Raw genomic sequence first — 26,077 nt, forward strand, 5'->3', positions numbered from 1 at the left:
TCTTCTGTTAGGAAGTTGTTGTTTCTTAGACCGAACTGAGGGAGGGTTGGTGGGGTGGGTTGGGTATTTGGTAATTGGAGTGGGTGGTTGGGAGGGGTTGGGGTGAGTGGTTGTGAGGAATCGAGGTGGGGGACTGATTAGGGCGGAGAGGTAGGAAGGACTGGGGGGGGGGTTGGGGGAAGTTGTTGAATGAAGGAGGAAGGAAGGGAGGAGAGGAGGGTGGTTGGGAGATAGTAAATATTGTACTTACATTGGTGTACATATTGCAAAACTTGAATAAAAAATATATAAACAATTAAAAGATGGTTTGGAGGTCCACACCAGCTGTCACCGTTTGCTCCCTTCCGGCCTCTAGGTCACCAGGCTGCTCGTTATTGGCGCACACCTGTCACGATCGTTACGTGCACCTGCACGCTGCCAGCATCACCTGGACTCCATCACTTCCCTGATACCTTCCTATATATAGTCACTAACTTGGTTCATCCCAGGCGTCATTGTTTCGTTTCAGTTTCATGTCTGTGTGCTGTTAGTGTTACGGATGATGTTTATTTATTAAAACACTCACTCCTGAACTTGCTTCCCGACTCTCAGCGCTATATCGTTACAACTCAGAGAATGTTGAGTGAGAATGTCCATTGTCATAAATTAAAATGTAAATATCCATAGTAAACCTATTGATTCATAATATATATATGTTCCCATTCAAGTTGACATGCTCTTCTCTCTCCCTCTCTCCTCACCTGCTGTCTCGACTTCTGAATGCTCAGCTATGAAAGCTGACATTTATTTCCTGAGTGCTTGACCTGTTGCACTTCATAAACCCTGTGATATTATTTTACCCCACTGGTCATCTATGAATGTTTAAACATCTTGAAGAACGATCTAGCCTTAATGGCCTTTGTACTCTTTATATCTCCACAGGCACAGCCAGAAGAGGACTAGCCACCCTCAGAGCCTGGTTCCTCACTAGGTTCCTGCCATTCTAGGGAGTTTTTTCCTAGCACTTTGCTCAACATGTACATCTGCATGTCTTTGTTCTTTTGAGATTTTAGGCTGGGTTTCTGTATAAGCACTTTGTGACATTTTCGTATGTAAAAAGGCGTTATAAATATATTTGATTGAAATATATTCTGTTATATCTTCACCCGGCACAGCCAGAGAGAGACTGGCCACCACTCATAGCGCTGGTTCCTCTCTAGGTTCTTCCTAGGTTTTGCCTTTCTTAGGAGTGTTTTCCTAGCCACCGTGCTTCTACACCTGCATTGCTTGTTGTTTGGGTTTTAGGCGGGTTTCTGTAGCACTTTAAATATCAGATGATGTAAGAAGGCTATATAATACATTTGATGATTTGATTGATTCAGTCCAAAAAGTAACTTTCTGGACCACTTATCTCTCTCTGTACAGAGATATCACAACAAACAAACAAACAAACAAACAAGAGTACAGGAACAACACAAATTGTCTCACATACAAACAACTCAACACAGATTCAAGATACTGAAGTGGAGCAACAAAAACATAAATAAATATGGATATAAACCATCAGTAAACCTTAGACAAACTTGCTTGGACWGGATAGCATTATATTGATGACTGTACCTATTATGTAATGACTACTGGGAATACCTACTGGGAAACCTTAAAGCATCTCACCAGAGGGGAGCCTCTGCAAGCCATTAAAGTATGATAAATATGGTTGCCATTTTCTAACATATGTATCACTGGAACCCCGAAGAGAATACCTCATTTTTTCAAGCTTTAGGAAAAACATTACATCGTTGAAMCATTGAGAAGTAGATGGAAAACCCATCAGGCCCTGGAGCTTTGCTGTTCTACATTGACTTGATAGACTGAATAACTTCTTCAAGGCTGAGAGGAGAATCAAGGTAATCAGCAGTTTCAGTCTCAGCTGTGGGAGTCTCCAGTTCACCCAAAAATGAAGTCATATAGGCMGTATCTGATGGAAATTCAGACGTATACAGGGAGAAATAGAAAGATTTGAAGGTGTCATTGATCCTCGTAAGATCAGAAATCAAGCTATGAGAGGAATCTTTAACTTGGGRAATCACACGGGTAGCAGCACTGGGTTTTAATTGGTGTGCGAGCAGACGACTTGGCCTGTCGCCATGTTCATAGTAGGTACCACRTGAATGCAATAGTAACCGTTCTGCATCTGCAGTGGACAAGAGATTGAATTCAGATTGTAAGTTCAAGCGTTGCTTATACAGCTCTGGCGACAGCGTCAGGGCATGTTGGTGGTCTAAGTCAAGGAGGCTATAGAGAGTTTAGCTTTACGAGTTCTGTTTTAAATGAGAAGAATAAGAAATCATTTATATTCTAAGATAGGCCTTAAGTGACTCCCATAATAGAGAATGAGAGGTTGAGCTTGTCTGATTTGAAAAAAKAAAATGATCAGTAGAAGTGGAGATAAAGTCTGCATCAGACAGAAGAGAATTGAATCTCCAACAGAKAGGAGTACGAGTCCTGATAGGACTATGTCGAGGGCTAAAGGTCCATGGTCAGAAATTACAATGGGTAAATATTCAGAAGAGGTGACATTTGGAAGTAACTTATGAGCAATGAAGAAATAGTCAATATGAGAAAAAAATGGTGTACATGTGAAAAGAAAGAATACTCACTTGCCTGGGGATTCTGAAATCTCCAGTGATCTGTACACCCATTCTGAACCATAAAACCTTTAAGACTTTGACATAGCAGAGGGAGACATAGTTCTGGGGTTGGAGCGGTCTGAAGCCGGGCTAATAACACAATTCAGATCCCTGCCAAATATCAAAAGATGGKCATTCAGAGAAGGGATTTCCCCAGCAACCCATTGGCAAATTTAACATCATCAAAATTGGGAGCATATACATTGACCAATATTACACGTGTGTGCCAAATGGTGCCAGTTATGATTAAATATCTCCCATTACTGTCTGAAATAACATTAGTAGTAGAGAAATGCATTATTTTACTAACCAAAATTCCAACCACTCTGGCTTTGGAGTTAAAGTCTGAATGGAAATCCGACTGAACCTGAGTGATCTTTAATGCGTAAATGGGTCTCTTGTAAAAATACCACATCTGTTAATTAGCTTTTTCAAATGTGTCACGTTCCTGACCTGTTTTCTTTTGTCTTGTATTTATTTAGTTGGTCAGGGCGTGAGTTGGGTGGGTTTGTCTATGTGTGATTTTCTATGTGGGGATTTTGTGTTCGGCCTGGTATGATTCTCAATCAGAGGCAGCTGTCAATCGTTGTCCCTGATTGAGAATCATACTTAGGCAGCCTGGGTTTCACGTGTGTGTTGTGGGTGTTTGTTTCCGTGTTTGTATTCGTGCCACACGGGACTGTTGTCGGTTGTATTCATTTTGTTATTTTGTTTCATGTTAGTGTTCAGTTTCGATTTAATAAATTRTCATGAGCACTACCCACTCTGCGTGTTGGTCCGATCCATGCTCCTCCTCGTCTGAGGAGGAGAACGAATATGACAGCCGTTACAAAATGGGAGAAGATCCTAGACCTCTTGACAGGATTATTAATTGTTTAAGTATTCTAAGATAAAAGCTTTATAGGATTAGGCCTACCTATTCCAATATTACTATTATTAGCGTTGTTTGCCACCTAAAATATTGAAAGGAAAAAGGTGTGAAAACAGACCATGCATTTGCAAAGATAACAGAGAAAACGGATGAAAAAAGCAAATATTTTTAGAAAAAAAATATTAAAAATAGGACCTCCCCTCCCTCCCTCCCACCCAAACCCAAAGTCTCCTTCCCCAGCTAATGGAGACAGTAGGTTGACGTTTGTGCAGCTTCGGAGCATATCAACAGAAAACCTTCCTATCCTAACGAATGAATGATCAATGGGGCGTAATAAAGTGGCGAAAAGTCCTTCAATAAGTATCTAGATGAAAAAACATCTCTGCCCCACCTCTAGAGGATGCACTCATTGTCACGGTAGTTGTGAAAACGGACGATAAACACTGTAGGCTTGGAGTTGTCGTCTCCGCCCGCTGGGGAGGGGCCAATGCGGAGAGCTCTGTCCAGCTTCGGGGGTGATGGAACGATGGCCAGACCCAGCACCTCCGAGAAGAAGTCTGACATGAACATAACTGAGTCCCCTCCTTCAAGTTTCTCTGGTATACCAACAAACCGAAGATTGCAACGCCGAGAACGGGATTCCAGGTCATCAGTCTATCGGTCTTGTAACTTACGAACTCATCAATCAAATCTGATATGTAAGAAAGTGGAATGCAAAGTAAAAATGTGACAAAATGAACTCATGCGTAGGAGCCCTGTCCACGACCTTCTTCTCCATTCACATGCTAAACCGGGAGCACCTCCAACCATCTTTGCGGTAYCATTTGAAAGTTGAAATGTCTACTTTATTCACATTTTAGTACATTTATCAGCCAAAACATGACACACACCCTGTATTCAAGAAGAGTGTGCTGTGTCTCAACCGATGGCAGGCTTTGCACAAACACCTCAGATGATGCAAAATAGGGTCTAAGCTACAACATATATGAACAAAAATCTGAGTTGCGTTTTTAGTTAATTGACAAGCTTAAAAAATATAATTTGTATTGTGAAAACCATTTTTTTAATGAATCATAAACGGTTTGAAAAGCCTGTTTGTAAGCTTTCAAATTATATCAAATTCAACCGTTTATCTTAATRAGTAATGAAGATATGGACGTTGGGTATGCAAAATGGGTAACTTTGAGCACCTCTATCTCCTGAATGTTTACCAAAAAGTAACTTTCTGACCACTTTTACCATGGGAAAACATGTATGGAAGGTTTGATTCAAATCAAAATGGGTGCAGTCAGAAAGTGATTGATTCCATAGCTGTTGTGGAATTGTTAGATTACTTGWTAGATATTACTGCACTGTCGGAACTAGAAGCACAAGCATTTCGCTACACTCGCATTAACATCTGCTAACCATGTGTATGTGACCAATAACATTTGATTTGATCACATTGAATGATCCCTGTGAAAAAACACTCTCTGTGTGTTTATCTCCCAAACCACTCACTCATCATCTGATACCTGTGATGGTCCAGCAAGTGTAAAGCATTTTCACATCATTCCCAAGAGTTACAAATAACCAACAACCTATTTTCCCTGACTAAAACTATGACAAAAACGAGACGAGATGTTTTGAAAAAGCCCTATAATTATTACAAATTAGTTTTCATTTTAGTTGACAAAAATGTGAGACGAGAAAGGACATTACATTTTGACATGAAGCTCCTTTTCATCTGTTTTGTCCAATYATAAGTACTCATGCCTTTGCAGAAATTGTAATGCAATCCTGTCATTGGCAGAATTAACGTTTTTCAGGTGCACAGGTTACCTGAGCTTGGCCCTGCCTGCCTTTGCAACACACACAGCTTCTTTTGCACTGATGCACCATCAGAGCACTTCTAAATTGTAACAAAACCTGTTGGCAATTTTTGCTTTGATAACATCCCAAACTCTATTTTGCCATGTGCGCTTTATTCATCTTGCGGTCCGCAAATGTGAGTAGAGTTACTTTTTTCCTATTTGCTGAATATTACAAGTAGGCTACAGCAATACGTCTGGCATTGTTAGGAAACTCAGATTCTCCCCTTTTCAATGGAATCACTGTTACTTACCCCCCTCTGACGAGTATGATGGGGAGAAAATCTGAGCTGTAAATTGTTTAACCTATAGACAAGGCTTTGTAGTAGCCTATGGTGAATCATGGCTATTTCTGCCACAATAGCAATATTGCCAGCTAAGAGAGGTATAAGAGGTATAAGAGGCCTTGCTGGACAAGGCTCAATGTGCGCATGGAAGTGAAGGAATCAGACAGTGGCTCCGGCAAAGGAGCAGTAGACCMCCTCTACCATCTATGATCCTGTGCAACTCGTGTTTTCTGAAAAATAAAATGGATGAACTCTGACTGAAAACCAGAGCATGCTACGAACAATGTGAGTCCTGCATCATGACATTTACTGAGACTTGGTTACATCAAGACACTCGCGATTCTCCTATTAAAATAGAGGGGTTTACTCATGTCCGCTTGGATAGGAGCGATGCGTCAAGGAAGAGCAGAGGGGGCAGTCTCTGTGTGTACATCAACAACAAATGGTGTAGACAATATACTGTACAATCCAGACGTTCAACAGCTATGTTTGAGTCTAAGGCGGTTTTACCTACCCCGGGAATTTCAGAAACATTCTTCTACATACCCCTTAGTTCCACGGCTGCGAGGGCCGCTGCCAAAGTAGCTGACTATGTCCACCAACAACTACAACACACCCCAGAAGCCCCTATTTTTTGTTGGAAACCTTTTGTGTATCATTGCAAAATGAAAATGTCACTACCTGGGTATGAACAATATGTTAAATGTGACACTAAAAATAACAGAATTCTTGACAAAGGGCCGATCACCTCTTTTCGCGTCTTATGTAGCAACATTTTCAATTGTGCTTTTTATATTGTAGAGACTCAGAGCAACACAATGGTATATGCAGTTGAGGAACAATGGGAAAGTGATTCTGCTTTGAAAGTTGCTAAACTTTGGCTTTCTGAGATACAAATTATATTACTACACAGATCATACACGCACCGTTAGCTAGCGAGCCAGCAAGCTAACGTTTGCTAGCTACAGTAGTTAAAGTATGCTTTAACTTGCAATGAAAATGACTTTCTGACTAAATACAAAATGTACTGTATAATATCTGAAAATGTAGCTWGGCTCTTCCCCGTATACGTGAATGAAYGCTTCACAGCAGACTGGAACCCCTTTAACTCTGTTATGTCTGTAGACTGTACAGCTTGTTTGGCCCGCGTTGTGTCAAGTCACTCCGGTTCACTCTGACTGTGTGCGGAAAGTAGTCGATCACATCTTTTTCACACTTTGTAGATAGCGCCTGCTAAATTCAGGGCAGCAATGTTGGTGAGAGCAGTATCAACACTTTTGCARTTCTCTATGGCAAATGTTATATACTKTATTTTTTTAAAGCCGCAGTAGCAAGGATTATCTACACATACTGAACAGCTCACGTTATAGACAGAAGCATGATACATGGCAGACCAGTTCGAACTCATCTCTTGGTATGTCCAGTCCATTCATTATCTCATCCAATCAGGGCTAGCAGGAAGGTTCCTGTCTTTTTCCATGGCTAAACCAACAAGGCTCATAATTTAACAGTTTACTTCTTATTTACAGATGGCATATACGTTTGTTATTAAGGCACAGGAAAGTTCACATGTTCCAGAAGGTATTTCTGCCCAAAAAATACATTTTGATTGAAAATAAATCACATTCAAATGCCTCTCCAGTGAAGTAGTGACTTGAGACATTTGCCTTGCTTCGTGAAACGTTTCAAAAATGTTTTGGAAATGTTAAAAATGTATACTCAGCAAGAGCTAAACCACCAGTCTAACTCCAATCACAACACCGTCCAGCTCACTCCCACCTACAGTACAGCTCTCAAGAGCTAAAACCCCCCCCATGAAATATTTTAATGTGTGGACTGAAGACAGCAGATAATCACTYAAGGGATTTTTTTGTGTGTACAGATTGGGATATTTTTCATGAGTTAGACATGTGCAAGTCAACACAGGCTGCCACAGACTACATCCATTTCTGTGTTGACTCTGTCATACCCCAAAAGACATTAAAGGCATACCCAAACAAACCATGCATCACAAAGGAGGTAAAGGACTGGGTCAAGAGGCAAGCAAGAGGCAAGCCTTCAAAAACAAGGATCAACAACATCTGAAATGTGTGCAAAAGGAGCTCAACCAAAAGCTCAGGGAGACAAGGAAAGACCACCACGAATCAATGAAAAAAAGAGTTCCTTACAGTGAATGAACAATGAAAGTTGATGAGAACAATAAACATTATGAACCTTGTCCAAAAAATCCTTGCGCACACCAGATGAATTGACCAAAGCCAATTAATGAAGTGTTTTATATGAAAGATTGGACGTACATGACTTCTCTGTTGAGTGTGATAATGACTGACTCCATTGTTATTGATGACATTGTTCTTAGGTTGAAAATCAACCCTGTAGCTGTCACTAGTCTTCAAGCACTCCTGTATGAATAAATCAAATCAAATGTATTTATATAAGGCAACTCTGCTTTTCTTCGAGGAACTTACTCCTGCTTGATGCCCTATCTTTCAGAGGTCTGTAGACTCCCATATTGTCCACATCTTTGTGGAAAAAAGGCCATTAGCACTCCAGTCCCCAAAAAGCCTTGTCCAAAAGAAAATGATGACTACACACCTGTTGCTCTGACTCCCCATCGTAATGAAGTGTTTTGAAAAGATCATGGTGTGTTAGATCCTTATCAAGGGAAAAGTCGCGGGACTGATGATGCAATCAACACCATAGTGCATCTCATTGTTCAGCATCTGGAAAATCCCATGGCCTATGCTAGACAGTTATTTATTGATTTCAGTTCAGCGTTTAGCACAATAAAGCCACTTGTCCTACTCAGCCAGTTAAAGCAGATGGTGTTAACCGCTACACCATTAGATGGTACCACTCATTCCTGACTAGCCATACTCGACCGGTTAGAGTTAACAGTACCCTCATGAATGCACTAGCAGTAATCCTGATAACTATATTGTCAAGTTTTCTGATGATACTGCCATTCTTGGTCTGATGTATAAAGATCCAGATGCTACTGTGTACAAGTCAGAGATTCAAAGGTCAGAGATTTGKTAAGTGATATGATAAGCACTCTCTCATCCTCAATGTAAAGAAAATAGAGGAGATGGTGTTTGACCCCAAATCTGTCGGCGACCACATGCCTGTGGTTGTCCACAAWGCCAACATAGCACAGGTTAGTTGGTATAAGTACCTGGGTGTACATATGTACAATGTGCTGAGCTGGAAGGTCCAACTAGAGAGTGTCTGCTGCAGGGTCCAACCAATGCCTCTATTTCCTATGTAGACTGTGTTTTGGAATTGTACCAGAAAATAATGCTTCTGTTCTACCACGTGGTCGTAGAGAGTATCTTGAGGTATGGCATCACAGTATGGTTTGGCAATTCATGAGTCCAACTGACATCTCAAATTGCCTGCCTGATACAAACTGCCATGAAGGTCATGGGTGTGAGGAAACATCCCTCCCTGCAGACTCTTTTTTTAACAAACTGTTGCCAGACAAGCGCAGAAAATGATTTCAGATCCCTCCCATGTACTTCACTCTGAATATCAGCTCCTCCCCTCAGGCAGATGATATAGAGTCCATCCTCCTCACAGGCAGACTCTATAGGGTCCTTCAGTGTAAACTGCACAGGTATAAGCACTCCTTCATTCCCATGTCCATCAAACACCTAAACAGAAATAAGTAAAGCTGAGCTGTGTAAGAACACCGCTGACAGAATAAGGGAATGTGCAAAGTATTATGTACAGTTGAAGTCGGAGGTTTACATACACTTAGGTTGGAGTCATTAAAACTTGTTTTTCAACCACTCCACAAATTTCTTGTTAACAAACTCTAGTTTTGGCAAGTCGGTTAGGACATCTACTTTGTGCATGACACAAGTAATTTTTCCAACAATTGTTTACAAACAGATTATTTCACTTACAATTCACTGTATCACAATTCAAGTGGGTCAGAAGTTCACATGCACTAAGTTGACTGTGCCTTTAAACAGCTTGGAAAATTCCAGAAAATGATGTCCAAATGGCTTTTAGAAGCTTCTGATAGGCTAATTGACATAATTTTGAGTCAATTGGAGGAGTACCTGTGGATGTATTTCAAGGCCTACCTTCAAACTCAGTGCCTCTTTGCTTGACATCATGGGAAAATCAAAAGAAATCAGAAAAAAATTGTAGACCTCCACAAGTCTGTTCATCCTTGGGAGCAATTTCTAAATGCCTGAAGGTACCCATTCATCTGTACAAACAATAGTAAGCAAGTATAACACCATGACCACGCAGCCATCATACTGCTCAGGAAGGAGACGCGTTCTGTCTCCTAGAGATGAATGCACTTTGGTGCGAAAAGTGCAAATGAATCCCAGAACAACAGCAAAGGACCTTGTGAAGATGCTGGAGGAAAAAAGGTAACAAAAGTATCTCTATCCACAGTAAAAAGAGTCCTATATCGACATAACTTGAAAGTCCACTCATTCAGGAAGAAGCCACTGCTCAAAAACCACCATAAAAAGCCAGACTATGGTTTTCAACTGCACATGGGGACAAAGATCGTACTTTTGGGAGAATATATCCTCTGGTCTGTGAAACAAAAATAGAACTGTTTGGCAATATGACCATTGTTTTTGGAGAAAAAAGGGGGTGCTTGCAAGCCAAAAAAACACATCCCAACCGTGAAGCATGGGGGGCAGCATCATGTTGTGGGGCTGCTTTGCTGCAGGAGGGCCTGGTGCACTTTCACAAAATAGATGGCATCATGAGGTAGGAAAATTATGTGATATATTTGAAGCAACATCTCAAGACATCAGTCAGGAAGTTTAAAACTTGGTCGCAGATGGGTCTTCCAAATGGACAATGACCCAAAAGCATACTTCCAAAGTTGTGGCAAAATGGCTTAAGGACAAACAAAGTCAAGGTATTGGAGTGGCCATCACAAAGCCCTGACCTCAATCCCATAGAAAATGTGTGGGCAGAACTGAAAAAGCGTGTGCGAGCAAAGAGGCCTACAAACCTGACTCAGTTACACCCAGCCTGTCAGGAGGAATGGGCCAAAATTCACCCAATTTATGTGGAGCTGTGTGGAAGGCTACCCGAAATGTTTGACCCAAGTTAAAATGTAAAGGCAATGGTTCCAAATACTAATTGAGTGTATGTAAACTTTGACCCCTACATGGATTGGATGAAAGAAATAAAAGCTGAAATAAATCATCTCTCTCTTATAATTCTGACATTTCACATTCTAAAATAAAGTGGTGATCCTAACTGACCTAAGACAGGGAATTTTTACTAGGACTAAATGTCAGGAATTGTGAAAAACGGAGTTTAAATATATTTGGCTAAGGTGTATGTAAACTTCCRACATCAACTGTGTTTGGCAATATGAACAGTGTATGATAGTAAGGGTATGCATTATTTTTAGTGTGTAATGTACAGTGTCTATTTTGTATAGAGCAGTACTGTGTGTCTAAGACAATTTTCCCATTGGAACGTTGCAGTTAATTCTCTGCTATCCTAAATATGAATTATTTAATAGAAAATGCATTGACTAAAACTAGACCAAAATTGTCCAGAGTTTAGACGACTGACAATAACTAAAACTAAGAAGGATTAAATTACTAAAATGTGATTAAGACTACAAGCTATTTTAGTCAAAAGACTAAGAATAAAACTAAACATAAAATGGCTGCCAAAATGAACACCACTTACAAGACATGAATTCTGAAATACAACATGCTGCTGTAACTTGTTAAACTTTTCCAGTGACTTACACTTCAATGCCACAATACCTGTATACTGTACTTAAAGCATGGATTAAGCCCCCAAATACTCCAGAAACATGGAGAATGACAATGAAYGTGCTCTTTCTGCAGCAACGGCCTACCCTCGGGACACAAGGCAGGACACACCTTCGCTACGCTGCCTATAAAACAGCCCTGTGTTCTCTGTGAGATTTACAATTKTTTTAACAATTTGGCCATAAGTAAATAGAGAGAGGAGAATCGGCCAGTTAAAAACCTGAAGGCACCCACACCGGGTACCGCAGACCAATTAACAGAATAATTAACTGAACTAACGTCTCTTTTAAATGACTGTTACAGCGTCAAGTGTTTTAATTAAACTCCCCTCGAGTTAACTTGTGCATTTAGAAAGCCCTGGAGGCACCTCTTACTCGGTGAAAGAGATGTTCACTGAATAGCTCTCGGCTAAGAGAGAGGATGTGCGTGTGCTCGTGTCTGCACCGCACACTTTGTGTGTGTGGTTGTCAACCCAGACTAAATTGGCTCCGAATTGTTGTCAGTAGTGTGAAAAGCTATAAAAAAAATGATTTTCTCCTTCGTACACCCGAAACTCATCTCCCCACTAGCTCTGCGCTTTATCTTGTTGCTGTCCAACGAGGCATGTAGATCACTGATGGAGTTAAAGGAGGGATATGTAACAAAGCTCCCATACACCGCCAGTGCTGGGTACATAAGAAGTCTGCAAAAATAAGACSTATAATTAGAGATCCTAAATGACTAAGACGTTGTAGGAAGTAGAAAACTGGACACGAGAGAACAAGAAGTACTGTGTAAAATAACATGGCGTATACACTCCCGGAGTTGTGGGTTTGATTCCCACTCTGGATAAAAGTGTCTGCTAAATGGCATTTATATTCTTCTCTGTCATCTGGTGCATGGGGGTTTTAGGTGGCTGAATTGTCCATTGGGTTGACTCACTCTGTCAGCTTTACAGTATATCTAGATAAATAATTGGTTTATAGCTGGACCAGGGCTGGAAATTCGTGATTTTAGGGGTAAGGCCATTTGGCCTTCAAGAGGTGCCCAATCTGCCAGGGCACCAAGGCCATTAACCAAAATAGCCAATTACATTGATTTGAAAACTGAAAGTTTAGAACATGAGATAAATAGGCTACTAGTTTCAATGGCATATGAGGAAGTGTTTATGAAATAATCCCCTTAACATTCTGTCAGAACATGGTAAAACATGCGTCATAAAATGACAAAAAACGTTCAGGTTTGAAACAATTACGTTTATAGTTTCTAAATGTTGACTGCCTCCACTCAGATTGCAAGGTGGGTGAGGTTGCAGTGCACTGGCCTTTCTCTCCTATCTTGACTAACAGTGCCTCAAGTATGTCGACAGAATCCAGCCTTCAGCTGTTAATAATGATCCTACTTTAAATTTGTCAAACAAGACTGGTGTTTAGCCTATATTATATGCAGTACCAGTCAAAAGTTTGGACACACTTACTCATTCAAGTTTTTTTGTTTTTTAAAATATTTTCTATATTGTAGAATAACAGTGAAGACATCAAAACTATGAAATAACACATGGAATCATGAAGTATCCAAAAAAGTGTTTATAAATATTTTATATTTGAGATTCTTTAAATTATCACCCTTTGCCTTGATGACAGCTTTGCACACTCTTGGCATCTCTTCAACTAGCTTCACCTGGAATGCTTTTCCAACAGTCTTGAAAAAGTACCCACAATATGCCGAGCACCTTGTTGGCTGTTTTCTTCTTCACTCTGCGGTCCAACTCATACCACACCATCTCAATTGGGTTGAGGTTGGGTGATTGTGGAGGCCAGGTCATCTGATGCAGCACTCCGTTACTCTCCTTCTTGGTAAAATAGCCCTTACACATCCTGGAGGTCATTGTTCCTGTTGAAAAACAAATGACAGTCCCACTAAAGCGCAAACCAGATGGGTTGGCAGAAATGCTGTGGTAGCCATGCTGGTTAAATGTGCCTTGAATTCTAATAAATCCATCACACCACCTCCTCCAGGCTTTCACGGTGGAACCACACATGCGGAGATTATCCATCACCTACAAAGACATGGCGGTTGAAACCAAAAATCTCAAATTTGGATTTATCAGACCAAAGGACAGATTTCCAATGGTCTAATGTCCATTGCTTGTGTTTCTTGGCCCAAGCAAGTCTCTTCTTATTATTGGTGTCCTTAAGCAGTGGTTTCTTTGCAGAAAGTCAACCATGAAGGCCTCATTCACACAGTCTCCTCTGAACAGTTGATGTTGAGATATGTCTGTTACTTGAATCTCTGTTGAAGCATTTATTTGGGCTGCAAATTCTGAGGCGGTAACCCTAAGACTTAATTCCTTTGCATCAGAGGTAACTCTGGGTCTTCTGTCCCTGTGGCGGCACCAATAACATGAGAGCCAGTTTCATCATAGCGCTTAATGGTTTTTATCGACTGCACTTGAAGAAACATTCAAAGTTCTTGACATTTTCAGGATTGACTGACCTTCAATGGTAATGATGGTCTGTCGTTTCTCTTTGGTTATTTGAGCTGTTCTTGCCATGATATGGACTTGGTCTTTTACCAAATAGGGCTATCTTCTGTATACTACCCTACCTTGTCACAACACAACTGATTGACTCAAACGCTTAAGAAGGAAAGAAATTCCACAATTTAACTTTTAAAAGGCACACACCTGTTAATTGAAATGTATTCCAGGTGACACCCTCATGAAACTGGTTGAGAAAATGCCAAGGTGTGCAAAGCTTTCATCAAGGAAGGGTGGCTACTTTGAAGTATCTCAAATATAAAATATATTTTTGCTTTGTTTCACACTTGTTGGTTACTACTTGAATCCATGTGTTACCATATAGCTTTGATGTCTTCACTATTATTCTACAATGTAGAAAACAGTAAAGATCAAGAAAACCTTGTAAAAGTAGGTGTGCCCAACACTTTTGACTGGTACTGTATATTTGTAATAAAAATCTAATTAAAGTTTGCGCTACATTTTCCAGGTGCCTCATGTCAGCATCGGTCTGGACATGACAGGCTGCATCCAATGCTCATAGGCTATCGCCTACATTTCGACATGTAGCCTAATTATTTATGTACATTTACAGTAATCATCCTACGTTTACATGAGGCACCTGAAATGTAGCCAACAATTTAATTAGACTTTTATTACATATATCTGTATATACAGTATATATATATATATATATATATATATATATATATATATATATATAATATATATATGCCCATATACTATTATTATTTATACGTTATATAATATTTAGCCTATATTATTTATATCCTATGTATATATTATATATATATATATATTATAATATATAGGCTAAACACCAGACTTGTTTGACAAAATTAAAGTAGGATCATTATTAAAAGCTGAAGGCTGGATTCAGTCGACATACTTGAGGCACTGTTAGTCAAGATAGGAGAGAAAGGCCAGTGCACTGCAACCTCACACCTTCGAATCTGTAGTGAGGCAGTCAACATTATAGAAACTATAAACGTAATTGTTTTAAAACCATTTTATGACGCATGTTTTACCATGTTCGACGGAATGTTAAGGGGATTATTTCATAAACACTTCCTCATATGCCATTGAAACTAGTAGCCTATTTATCTCATGTTCTCAGCTTTCTTTCGTTGCTCAGTCATGTTAACAACACATGCTTGTATATGTGTCTTACTACATTTCTGAAGGATATTTTCATTCTCTGTCATATGAAGAGCTCGCATTTGTGTGGCACTTCCGTTAAAATTGCATTTTAAGAACATTTGAGAGTATAGCCTACACCCCTTGCGCGCATTGCTGCATTTATAATGTGAAGAAATAGCTTATAGTTCATCAATATTTTAAGCTAAACGTTCTGATCTGTTGCATCAGCCTCAGTTGTTCATTTGTATTTGTATGTAGGCTATAGGGTGTGTATTCATTTGGGATCTGTCGGACCACAACTATCCCAGAGTATGTTGGAAATATTTTTTCTCGTACAGAAGGACAAGTTGACTAATAGAAAAGGTTGACTTTTGTACTATGGGGAATAGTAGATTGACATAGGCTAGTACTTTTGTTGTTCGTTAGGCCTACTCATCATGTTAGCTTACGAAAAGTAATGTGGACAGTCTCATATCTCTCAATAAGTGCCTCGGATTCGATGCTGTTGCATCCCCGATGCTTGTTGTCTTCTCTTGTAGCCTGCTTCAGAGCTGCGATGCCTGTGAGAAGACCCGATCACGTGACAGGTATGGCTAATAAGAATTTAGATATCTGAGAGAGCGATTTGAGTGAGAGGCGTTAGGAGTACAGTGATTGGCAGCCGGGAGAATTAACAGGTGTGCTTTTTTTAAAGTACCTTTGTGGAATTTCTTTCCTTCTTAACGTATTTGAGCCAATCAGTTGTGTTGTGACAAGGTAGGGGTGTATACAGAAGATAGCCCTATTTGGTAAAAGACCAAGTCGATATTATGCCAAGAACAGCTCAAATAACCAAAGAGAAATGACAGGTCAGTCAATCGGAAAATGTCTGCTTTTTGAACGTTTTTTTTCAAGTGCAGTCGCAAAAACCATCAAGCGCTATGATGAAACTGGCTCTCATGAGGACCGCCACAGGAAAGGAAGACCCAGATTTACCTCTGCTGCAGAGGATAAGTTCATTAGAGTTACCAGCCTCAGAAATTGCAAACCAACTAAATGCTTCACAGAGTTCAATTTAGATATCTGAGAGAGCGATATGAGTGAGAGACGCTTAGGAGAACGGTGATTGGCAGCCGTGAGAAGGGAATTATTATATTCAGCCCAAGGGCACAATTGCCACTTTGGCAGCAAAGCATGGATCTTTTTTAGTGGGCATTRCGGCCACACAAGGGGGCATCGACAGCCTTGGCCGTCAGTGCCGCCRGACCCAGAGCCATATATTCAGAGAGTTTGGACAACTTCTAGAACGGACGCCATTTTATTGCTTTTATTCTCAACATTTTGGTGATGTAATCAGATAGYGCCTCCGACAGTTCCCTATGAAATGACCCACTGTAAACAAGCAAAACAGAGCAGTGAATTTAATAGACGTTTTTATTGATTAGCATTCAGGATCATGTGTATCCAAGTCTTTACTGTGTTTATATAGATATGATTGTAGTGTCAACAAATGGACATCTTCATTGGTTTAGAAAACGTTCAGAATAAACAGCACAACACGGAAGCGTCAGTTATCACTAAGCAATGGCTACGGAGGAGAATGTAGCGCTCTCGGAACGTTCAGACAGAAACTGCATTGTCCCAACTCTCTAAATATTTGGCTCTGGCTGGACCCTTTCTTCTAAAGGAAAAGGGATGCCACTACTTGAAGGGTTAAGGCATACAGYACATAACACTCATGTCACGAACACATACTGGATGAAGTCCTCTGATGGCTGTCAAACCATAAAATGTTTGTCATCTTGATGAGGTCAGGTGACTGGTCAGCTGATGATGATAGGTCACCTGACTAGGAGTCCATCTTGATTTGGGACAATGACATTCCTGGTAGGTTCACATTGAACAATTAATATCAACCTTTGTGGGAGTAGTGGTGTCATCCAAACCAACCTTCATAACACATTTATTCAGCATCATTCATAAGGAGTTTTGGGGGGGGKTTTGAGGGTAGAGGTGGAATCATTTTGGATTCATTTTAATGTAGATGGAGCGGGACATCACAAGTGCCACTTGGTTTGTCAAGTTTATTCGATSAGTGGTTGTTATCAAAGAAAATGCCCCCAGAACATAAGCTATGACAAAGTTCTTTATCACGGTCGATTACAAACCTCTTATGACAYAGCATTATCAATTTCAACAGAGGCATCTCTTTGTTCCCCCCTCATATTTCCAACAGTAATGTTAGTAGCAAAAAAAATACAACAAACAAACAGATGGACTTAGACGGACGTAGAGATGTCAAAAGGACATTAGCTCAGTGGAGTGCTTTGTTTGGTGAGCCTAGAGAGTGCTCCTGTGTGCACTGTAGTTCACCGTAGATCATTATAGGTCATCATAGTTCAAAGGTAATCATAGGTCACCATAGAGTATTATTGTTCAACATAGATCAACATTGTTCACCATCATCAATCTTCACTATTGGTCACCATAGTTCATAGTTTGTTGTAAGTTCCTGCTAAGGGTCCAACTATCACCACCAGTCKCATAGAGCACAACACAACTATTCAGTCAGGAATAAGGACATAAGGATGCCGCTCACTGATGACAGGCATCATGTCATGCCCCCTAAACAGACACACGCACGTTAAAATCACTTGTTAAAAAGCCCATTAAGGTGGTATAAAAGGAACTGCACATGAAAGACAAGATGTAGGACAGTGCTATTGGAGCGAAAGGAGAGGGGAGGAACGYAGTGAGTGAATATGGCAAGGGGAAGATGCAAGATACAGTACATTTAATGAACACAGKAGAGAAAAAATAAGGCAAGAATAGAATTAAAACCACCAAAATAATTGAAAAGAAATTAAAACAAGTTTTTTTCATCCACTTTATAATTGTTTTTCAGCCCTTGATCCAAGGCTCGACCCGATTGGCTAGTTCCATTCCCAATCCACGTTGTCGGCTACGGGCGTTTAATTGTTTTCAGGTTAGTTTGAAATCAATGTTTGATTGATACTTTTCTTCATAATCTGTGTGCACGGGGACGATGTAGTGGCAGCTGCAAGATTCCATAATTTACACACACACACACACACACACACACACACACACACACACACAGCGCTCTAGTGAGGCCTAAACACTACCATCATTTTCCCCCTGTTCTATCACTGATTCAGAGTCTCTTTCTCTAATTTTATTTTCATCTTTCCCTTTCTTCTTCATTTCTGTTGGGAGTTTGAGAGCAGCTTGTCTGCCTCGGGGTACGTGGGGTACTTCACGGTCTCGATCTTCTCCTTGACTTTGTAGGACGGGTAGAGGCCAGTGCGGCCCATTTTACGGTTGACCCCTTTCGAGTAGCCATCCCAGTGGTTCCCCGCCACGCCGATGACGTCACCGGGCTCCAGGGGTATGTCTTCGGGGTTGCGGGGGTGGTGGGGGTAGATGGCGATCTGGTTGTGGGCGTTCTGGCCCCCGAAGTAGTAGATGTCGTCTAGCGAGTGGAAGAAGGAGGAGGCGTCCGGGTGCAGCGTCTGCATGATCTCGTAGGCCACGCGGCACACCTGGAACCAGAAAGAAGAGATACAGGAAACAGGAGGTATAAACAGGAAGTAGAGCTACAGAAAACAGGAAGTACAGATACAGTTCCTTCAGAAAGTATTCACACCCCTTCACTTTTTTGTTGTTGTTGTGTTATCAAATCAAATTGTATTGGTTACATGCACATGGTTAGCAGATGTTAATGCGAGTGTAGAGAAATGCTTGTGCTTCTAGTTCCGACAGTGCCGTAATATCTAACAAGTAATCTAACAAATTCACAATGACTACCTTATACACACAAATGTAAGGGGATGGAATAAGAATATGTACATATTGTCAGACCCTGACCTTAGTTATCTCTCTTTTCTTTATTATTTTGGTTAGGTCAGGGTGTGACGAGGGTGGGTATGCTAGTTTTGTATTGTCTAGGGTTTTTTGTATGTCTAGGGGTTTGGTAGTCTAGGTATATGTATGTCTATGGTGGCCTGAATTGGTTCCCAATCAGAGGCAGCTGTTTATCGTTGTCTCTGATTGGGGATCATATTTAGGTTGCCATTTTCAATTTTGGTTTTGTAGGTTCTTGTCTATGTGTAGTTGCCTGTTCAGCACTCATTTGTATAGCTTCATGGTTCGTTTTGTTATTTTGTTAGTTTTGTTCAGTGTTCATTTTTATATTAAAGAAGAATGTACGCATACCTCGCTGCGCCTTGGTCTCCTCCGTAYGACGGCCGTGACACGTATAAATATATGGATGCACGATGGCCGTGCGGCATAGGCAAGATGCAATAGATGGTATAAAATACAGTATATACATATGAGATGAGTAATGTAGGATATGTAAACATTATTAAAGTGGCATTATTTAATTAAAGTGACTAGTGATACCTTTTATTAAATCCATTTGTTAAAGTGGCCAGTGATTTGAGTCTGCATGCTGGCAGCAGCCTCTCTATGTTAGTGATGGCTTTCTAATAGTCTGATGCGTTGAGATAGAAGCTGTTTTCAAGTCTCTCGGTCCCGCTTTGATGCACCTGTACTGACCTCGCCTTCATGGATGATAGCGGGGTGAACAGGCAGTGGCTCGGGTGGTTGTTGTCCTTGATGATCTTTTCGGCCTTCCTGTGACATGCGTGCTGTAGGTGTCCTGACGGGCAGGTAGTTTTCCCCCCGGTGATGCGTTGTGGCAGACTGCTAACCCTCTGGAGAGCCTGCGTTGAGGGTGGTTCAGTTGCCGTACAAGGCGATGATCAGCCCGACAGGATGCTGTCGATTGTGCATCTGTAAAGGTTTGTGATGGTTTTAGGTAACAAGACAAATTCTTTCAGCCTGACATTGAAGAGGCGCTGTTGTGCCTTCTTCCACACACTGTCTGTGTGGGTGGACATTTCAGTTTGTCCGTGATGTGTTACGCCGAGGAACTTAAAACTTTCCACCTTCTCCACTACTGTCCCGTCAATGTGAATAGGGGGGTGCTCCTCTGCTGTTTCCTGAAGTCACGATCATCTCCTTTGTTTTGTTGACGTTGAGTGAGAGGTTATTTTCCTGACACCACACTCCGAGGGCCCTCACCTTCTCCCTGTAGGCTGACTCGTCGTTGTTGGTAATCAAGCCTACCACTGTAGTGTCGTCTGCAAACTTGATGATTGAGTTGGAGGCGTGCATGGCCACGCAGTCATAGGTGAACAGGGAGTACAGGAGAGGGCTGAGAACACACCCTTGTGGGGCCCCAGTGTTGATGATCAGCGGGGTAGAGATGTTGCTTCCTACCTTCACCACCTGGGTGCGGCCCGTCAGAAAGTCCAGGATCCAGTTGCACAGGACGGGGTCGAAACGCAGGGTCTCATGCTTAATGATGAATTTGGAGGGTACTATGGTATTGAATGCTGAGCTGTAGTCATTGAACAGCATTCTTACATAAGTATTCCTCTTGTTCAGATGGGATAGGGCAGTGTGCAGTCGATTGCATCATCTGTGGACCTATTGGGGTGGTAAGAAAATTGGARTGGGTCTAGGATATCAGATAGKGTGGAGGTGATATGATCCTTGACTCAGTCTCTCAAAGCACTTCATGATGACAGAAGTGAGTGCTATGGGGCGATAGTCATTTAGTTCAGTTACCTTAGCATTCTTGGGAACAGGAACAATGGTGGCCAACTTGAAGCATGTGGGGACAGCAGACTGGGATAGGGATTGATTGAATATGTCCGTAAACACACCAGCCAGCTGGTCTGCGCATGCTCTGAGGATGCGGCTAGTGATGCCGTCTGGGCCAGCAGCCTTGCGAGGGTTAACATGCTTAAAYGTTTGACTCACGTCGGCCAYGGAGAAAGAGAGCCCACAGTCTTTGGTAGCGGGCTGTGTCGGTGGCACTGTATTGTCCTCAAAGCGCGCAAAGAAGTTGTTTAATTTGTCTGGGAGCAAGACGTTGATGTCCGCGACGGGGCTGGTTTTCTTTTTGTAATCCATGATTGTCTGTAGACCCTGCCACATACGTCTCTTGTTTGAGCCGTTGAATTGCGACTCTACTTTGTCTCTATACTGACACTTTGCTTCTTTGATTGCCTTGTAATAACTACACTGTTTGAATTCGGTCATGTTTCCAGWCRCCAAGCCATGATTAAATGCGGTGGTTCGCGCTTTCAGTTTTGCGCGAATGCTTCCATCAATCCACGGTTTCTGGTTATGGAAGGTTTTAATASTCACAACATCTCTTATATACTTCCGTATAAACTTGCTCACAGAGTCAGCGATACATCAATGTTATTGTCTGAGGCTACCCGGAACATATACCAGTCCATGTGATCGAAGCAATCTTGAAGTGTGGAATCCAATTGGTCAGACCAGCGTTGGATAGACCAAAGCACGGGCGCTTCCTGTTTTAGTTTCTGCCTATAGGAAGGGAGCAACAAGATGGAGTTATGGTCAGATTTGCTGAAGGGAGGGCGGGGAGGGCCTTGTATGCATTGCGGAAGTTAGAGTAGCAGTGGTCCAGTGTTTTGCTCGAGCGTGTACTACAGTCAATGTGCTGGTAGAATTTAGGGATCCTTGTTCTCAAAGTAGCTTTACTAAAATCCCCAGCTACAATAAATGCATCCTCAGGATATATGGTTTCCTGTTTACATAGAGTCCAGTGAAGTTCTTTCAGGACCRTCRAGGTATCTGCTTGGGGGTGGGGGAATTCTAGGTCAGGTGAACAAAAGGACTTGAGTTCCGGTATGTTGTTATGATTACACCATGAGTCGTTAATCATGAGGCTAACACCCCCACCCTTCTTCTTACCAGAGAGATGCTTCTGTCGGCGCGACGCATGAAGAAACCCGGTGGCTGTACCGACTCTGACAACATATCCCGAGTGAGCCATGTTTCCGTGAAACAGAGCATGTTACAATCTCTGATGTCTCTCTGGAAGGCAACTCGTGCCCTAATTTYGTCCACCTTGTTGTCTAGACACTGGACATTGGCGAGTAATAACCTCGGAAGCGCTGGATGRTKGCTCGCCTTCTAAGTCTGACCAGGAGGCCGCTCCGTCTGCCTCTCCTCTGGCGACGACTTTGTTTTGGGTCGGCCTCTGGGATTAGATCCAATGTCCAGGGTGGAGGTCCGAACAAAGGATCCGCTTCGGGAAAGTCGTATTGACCCGCTCTTATATCCAATAGTTCTTCCCGGCTGTMTGTAATAACATTTAAGATTTTCTGGGCTAACAATGTAAGAAATAATACATAAAAGACAAATTACTGCATAGTTTCCTATGGACTTGAAGCGAGGCAACCATCTCTATCGGCCCCAGCCTACACACAATTCCCCATCATGTCAAAGTGGAAAMATGAAAAGCTGAAATGTCTTGAGTCAATAAGTATTCAACCCCTTTGCTATGGCAAGCCTAAATAACTTCAGGAGTAAACAGTTGCTTCACAAGTCACATAAGAAGTTCCATGSTGTCACGGTCGTCAACAGAAGTAGACCAATGTGCAGCGTCGTGAGTGTACATATTCCTTTATTTATATGACGCCGACAAAAACAATAAACAATCCAAAACAACTGTGAAGCTAAAGGGATATKTGCCACAAACAAAGTTAACCTCCCACAAAGACAGGTGGGAAAAAGGGCTACCTAAGTATGGTTCTCAATCAGAGACAACGATAGACAGCTGTCCCTGATTGAGAACCCTACCCGGCCAAAACATAGAAATACAAATAATAGAACTAAAGAACATAGAATACCCACCCCAAATCACACCCTGACCAAACTAAATAGAGACATAAAAAGGATCTCTAATCAGGGCGTGACACATGGACTCACTCTGAATGCAATAATAGTGTTTAACATGATTCATGAGACTACCTCATCTCTTTACCACTCACATAAAATGATCTTAATGGTCCCTCAGCCGAGCAGTGAATTTCAAACACAAATTCAACCCAAAAAAACAGGGTTTTCCAATGCCTCGCAAAGAAGGGCACTCACACCCAGTAACTACGAAGACACATGCATCCTTTTTAACTCAGTTGACGGAGAGGAAGGAAACCGCTTTGTGATTTCATCATGAGGCCCATGGTGACTTTAAAATAGTTTAAACCCCTACGGTCAATTTCTGCGCCCCCATGGAAATCGAATTAGCATAATAAATACATTCCATAAAAATATGCATTAGGCGTATCGACCCACTGCATCCGCATATGTTGCACTTCCACATCCGCGGTGAAAGGTACATATCTAGAGCGGTGTTTGTCAGACAATGAGACATCAAATCGGTCTTCTCACAAAATCGTCTGTAGCGTCGCAACGGTTTGGCCTACAAACTCTATGGAAAGATGAGACTCTCACGAAACAGTTAGTGTCCTCCGTTTTGCTCTACGACCCCCACGAGTGTCTTGGGACTTGTCTGAAATCGGTACAGCCGATCTGCCAACTTCTGTCTGTAGCGTCCGAACACTAATTTGACCCTTCTGTGAGGGTGAGACTCTCACGAACACATACATGTTGGTTGTTTAATCTAGTACGCCCACAGGCTCACAAGATTCGTCTGAAGGTCCCCTGTTACCGGTTGAAAAACAATGAATGGAAGTATATATGGAGACTGTTAGTGACAAAATAAGGGGTTAAGTGTCAAAGTGTCAAAAAAAGTGTAAAAATTTTTTATAATAATAATTCTAAATCGATTAGCAACAAATCCATATAAACTCAGCAAAAAACAGAAACATACCTTTCAGCACCCTGTCTTTCAAAGATAATTCGTAAAAATGCAAATAACTTCACAGATCTTCATGTATAGGGTTTAGACACTGTTTCCCATGCTTGTTCAATGAACCATAAACAAAATAATTAACATGCACCTGTGGAAAAGTCGTTAAGACACTAACAGCTTACAGACGGTAGGCAATTAAGGTCACAGTTATGAAAACTTAGGACCATAATGAGGCCTTTCTACTGACTCTGAAAAACACCAAAGGGTCCCTGCTCATCTGCATGAACGTGCCTTAGGCATGAGCAAGGAGGGATGAGGACTGCAGATGTGACCAGGGCACTAAATTGCAATCGTTACTATGAGACGCCTAAGACAGCGCTAGAGTGAGACAGGACAAACAGCTGATCGTCCTCGTAGTGGCAGACCACGTGCAACAACACCTGCACAGGATCGGTACATCCAAACATCACACCTGCGAGACAGGTACAGGATTGCAACAACAACTGCCCGAGTTACACCAGGAATGCACAATCCCTCCATCAGTGCTCAGACTGTCCGCAGTAGGCTGTCAGAGACTGGACTGAGGTTGTAGGCCTGTTGTAAGGCAGGTCCTCACCAGACATCACCGCAACAACGTCGCCTATGGCATAACCCACGGTCGCTGGACCAGAAGGACTGGAAAAAACGCTCTTCACTGACGAGTGCAGGCAATCTCAATGCTGCGTTACAGGGAAGACATCCTCCTCCCTCATGTGGTACCCTTCCCGCAGGCTCATCCTGACATGACCCTCAGCATGACAATGCCACCAGCCATTACTGCTCGTTCTGTGCGTTATTTCCTGCAAGACGGAATGTCAGTATTCTCGCCATGGCCAGCGAATAGCCCAGATCTCAATCCCATTGAGCATCTGGACCTTTTGGATCGAGGTGAGGGCTAGGCTAGGCCATTCCCCCCAGTAATGTCCGGGAACTTTCTCTGCTCCTTGGTGGAAGAGTTGGGGTAATATCCACACGCAAATGGCGAAGTCTGGTGCAGTCCATGAGGAGGAGATGCACTGCAGGACTTAATGCAGCTGGTGGCCACACCAGATACTGAYTRTTRCTTTGATTTTGACCCCCCTTTGTTCAGGGACACATTATTCMATTTCTGTTAGTCACATGTCTGTGAAACTTGTTCAGTTTATGTCTCAGTTGTTGAATCTTGTTATGTTCATACAAATATTTACAGATGTTAAGTTTGCTGAAAATRAACAYAGTTGACAGTGAGAAGACMTTTCAATTTTTGCTGWGTTTAGCTTAGTAGAACCAATASAACACATTACGGAGTACCACTCTCCATATTTCCAAGTATAGTGGTAGCTGCATCATGTTATGGTTATGCTTGTACTAGTTAAGGACTGGGCAGTTTGGAGCTAAACACAGGCAAAATCCTAGAGGAAAAGTCTGCTTTCTATCAGACACTGGGAGCAGGACAAYAAGTGGCTTCGTTTTGACTTAAATCTAYTTGAATATCTATGGCAAGACCTGAAAATGATTGTCTAGCAATGATCAACATACAGTTTGACAGGGCTTGAAGAATTTTGAGAGTAATAATGGGAAAATATTGCACAATCCAGGTGTGGAAAGCTCTTAGAGACTTACCCAGAAAGACGCACAGCTATAATCGCTGCCAAAGGTCCTTCTACAAAGTATTGACTCAGGGGTGTGAATACTTATGTATTTAGATATTTCTGTATTTAAATTTCAATAAATTAGCCCCCCCCCCAAAAATACATTATTTCACTATGTCATTATGGGGTATTGTGTGTAGACAGGTGTGTTTAATTTTTTTTATTTAATCCATTTTGAATTCAGGCTGTGACACAACCAAATATGGAATACTTTCTGAAGACACTGTATAGGAAACAGAAAGTATAGATACAGGAAACAGGACATGTGACCAGGAAGCATGAAGAATCATGGCAGCTTGCTGTTAGCTTAAGTGCATTCAGAAAGTATTCAGACCCTTGACATTTCCACATTTTGTGACGTTACAGCCTATTCTAAATGGGTTAAATAAAACAAATTCCTCATCTACACACAATAGCCCATAATGACAATGCGAACAGTTTTTAGAAACTTTTGCAAATGTATTAAAGCAAAAAAACAGAAATACATAAGTATTCGGACCCTTTGCTATAGACTCGAAATTGAGCTCAGGAGCATCCTGTTCCATTGTCATCCTTGAGATGTTTCTAGAACTTTATTGGAGTTACCTGTGGTAA

At 41.6% G+C, this 26,077-nt stretch overlaps 1 protein-coding gene across 1 annotated transcript in view; it reads right to left on the reverse strand.

Moving 5' to 3' along the window:
* Positions 1 to 16,524: 16,524 nt before the first annotated feature.
* LOC111954040 (alpha-(1,6)-fucosyltransferase-like) overlaps positions 16,525 to 26,077 on the reverse strand; it is a 54,994-nt gene continuing 45,441 nt past the window's right edge. The window contains 1 exon segment of the mRNA XM_023973539.1: positions 16,525 to 18,651. Within this exon segment, the coding sequence (XP_023829307.1) occupies positions 18,310 to 18,651 (342 nt within the window). The 3' untranslated portion in view covers positions 16,525 to 18,309.

Source organism: Salvelinus sp. IW2-2015, linkage group LG28, assembly GCF_002910315.2.
Source record: "Salvelinus sp. IW2-2015 linkage group LG28, ASM291031v2, whole genome shotgun sequence".
NCBI classification, from domain to species: Eukaryota; Metazoa; Chordata; class Actinopteri; order Salmoniformes; family Salmonidae; genus Salvelinus; species Salvelinus sp. IW2-2015.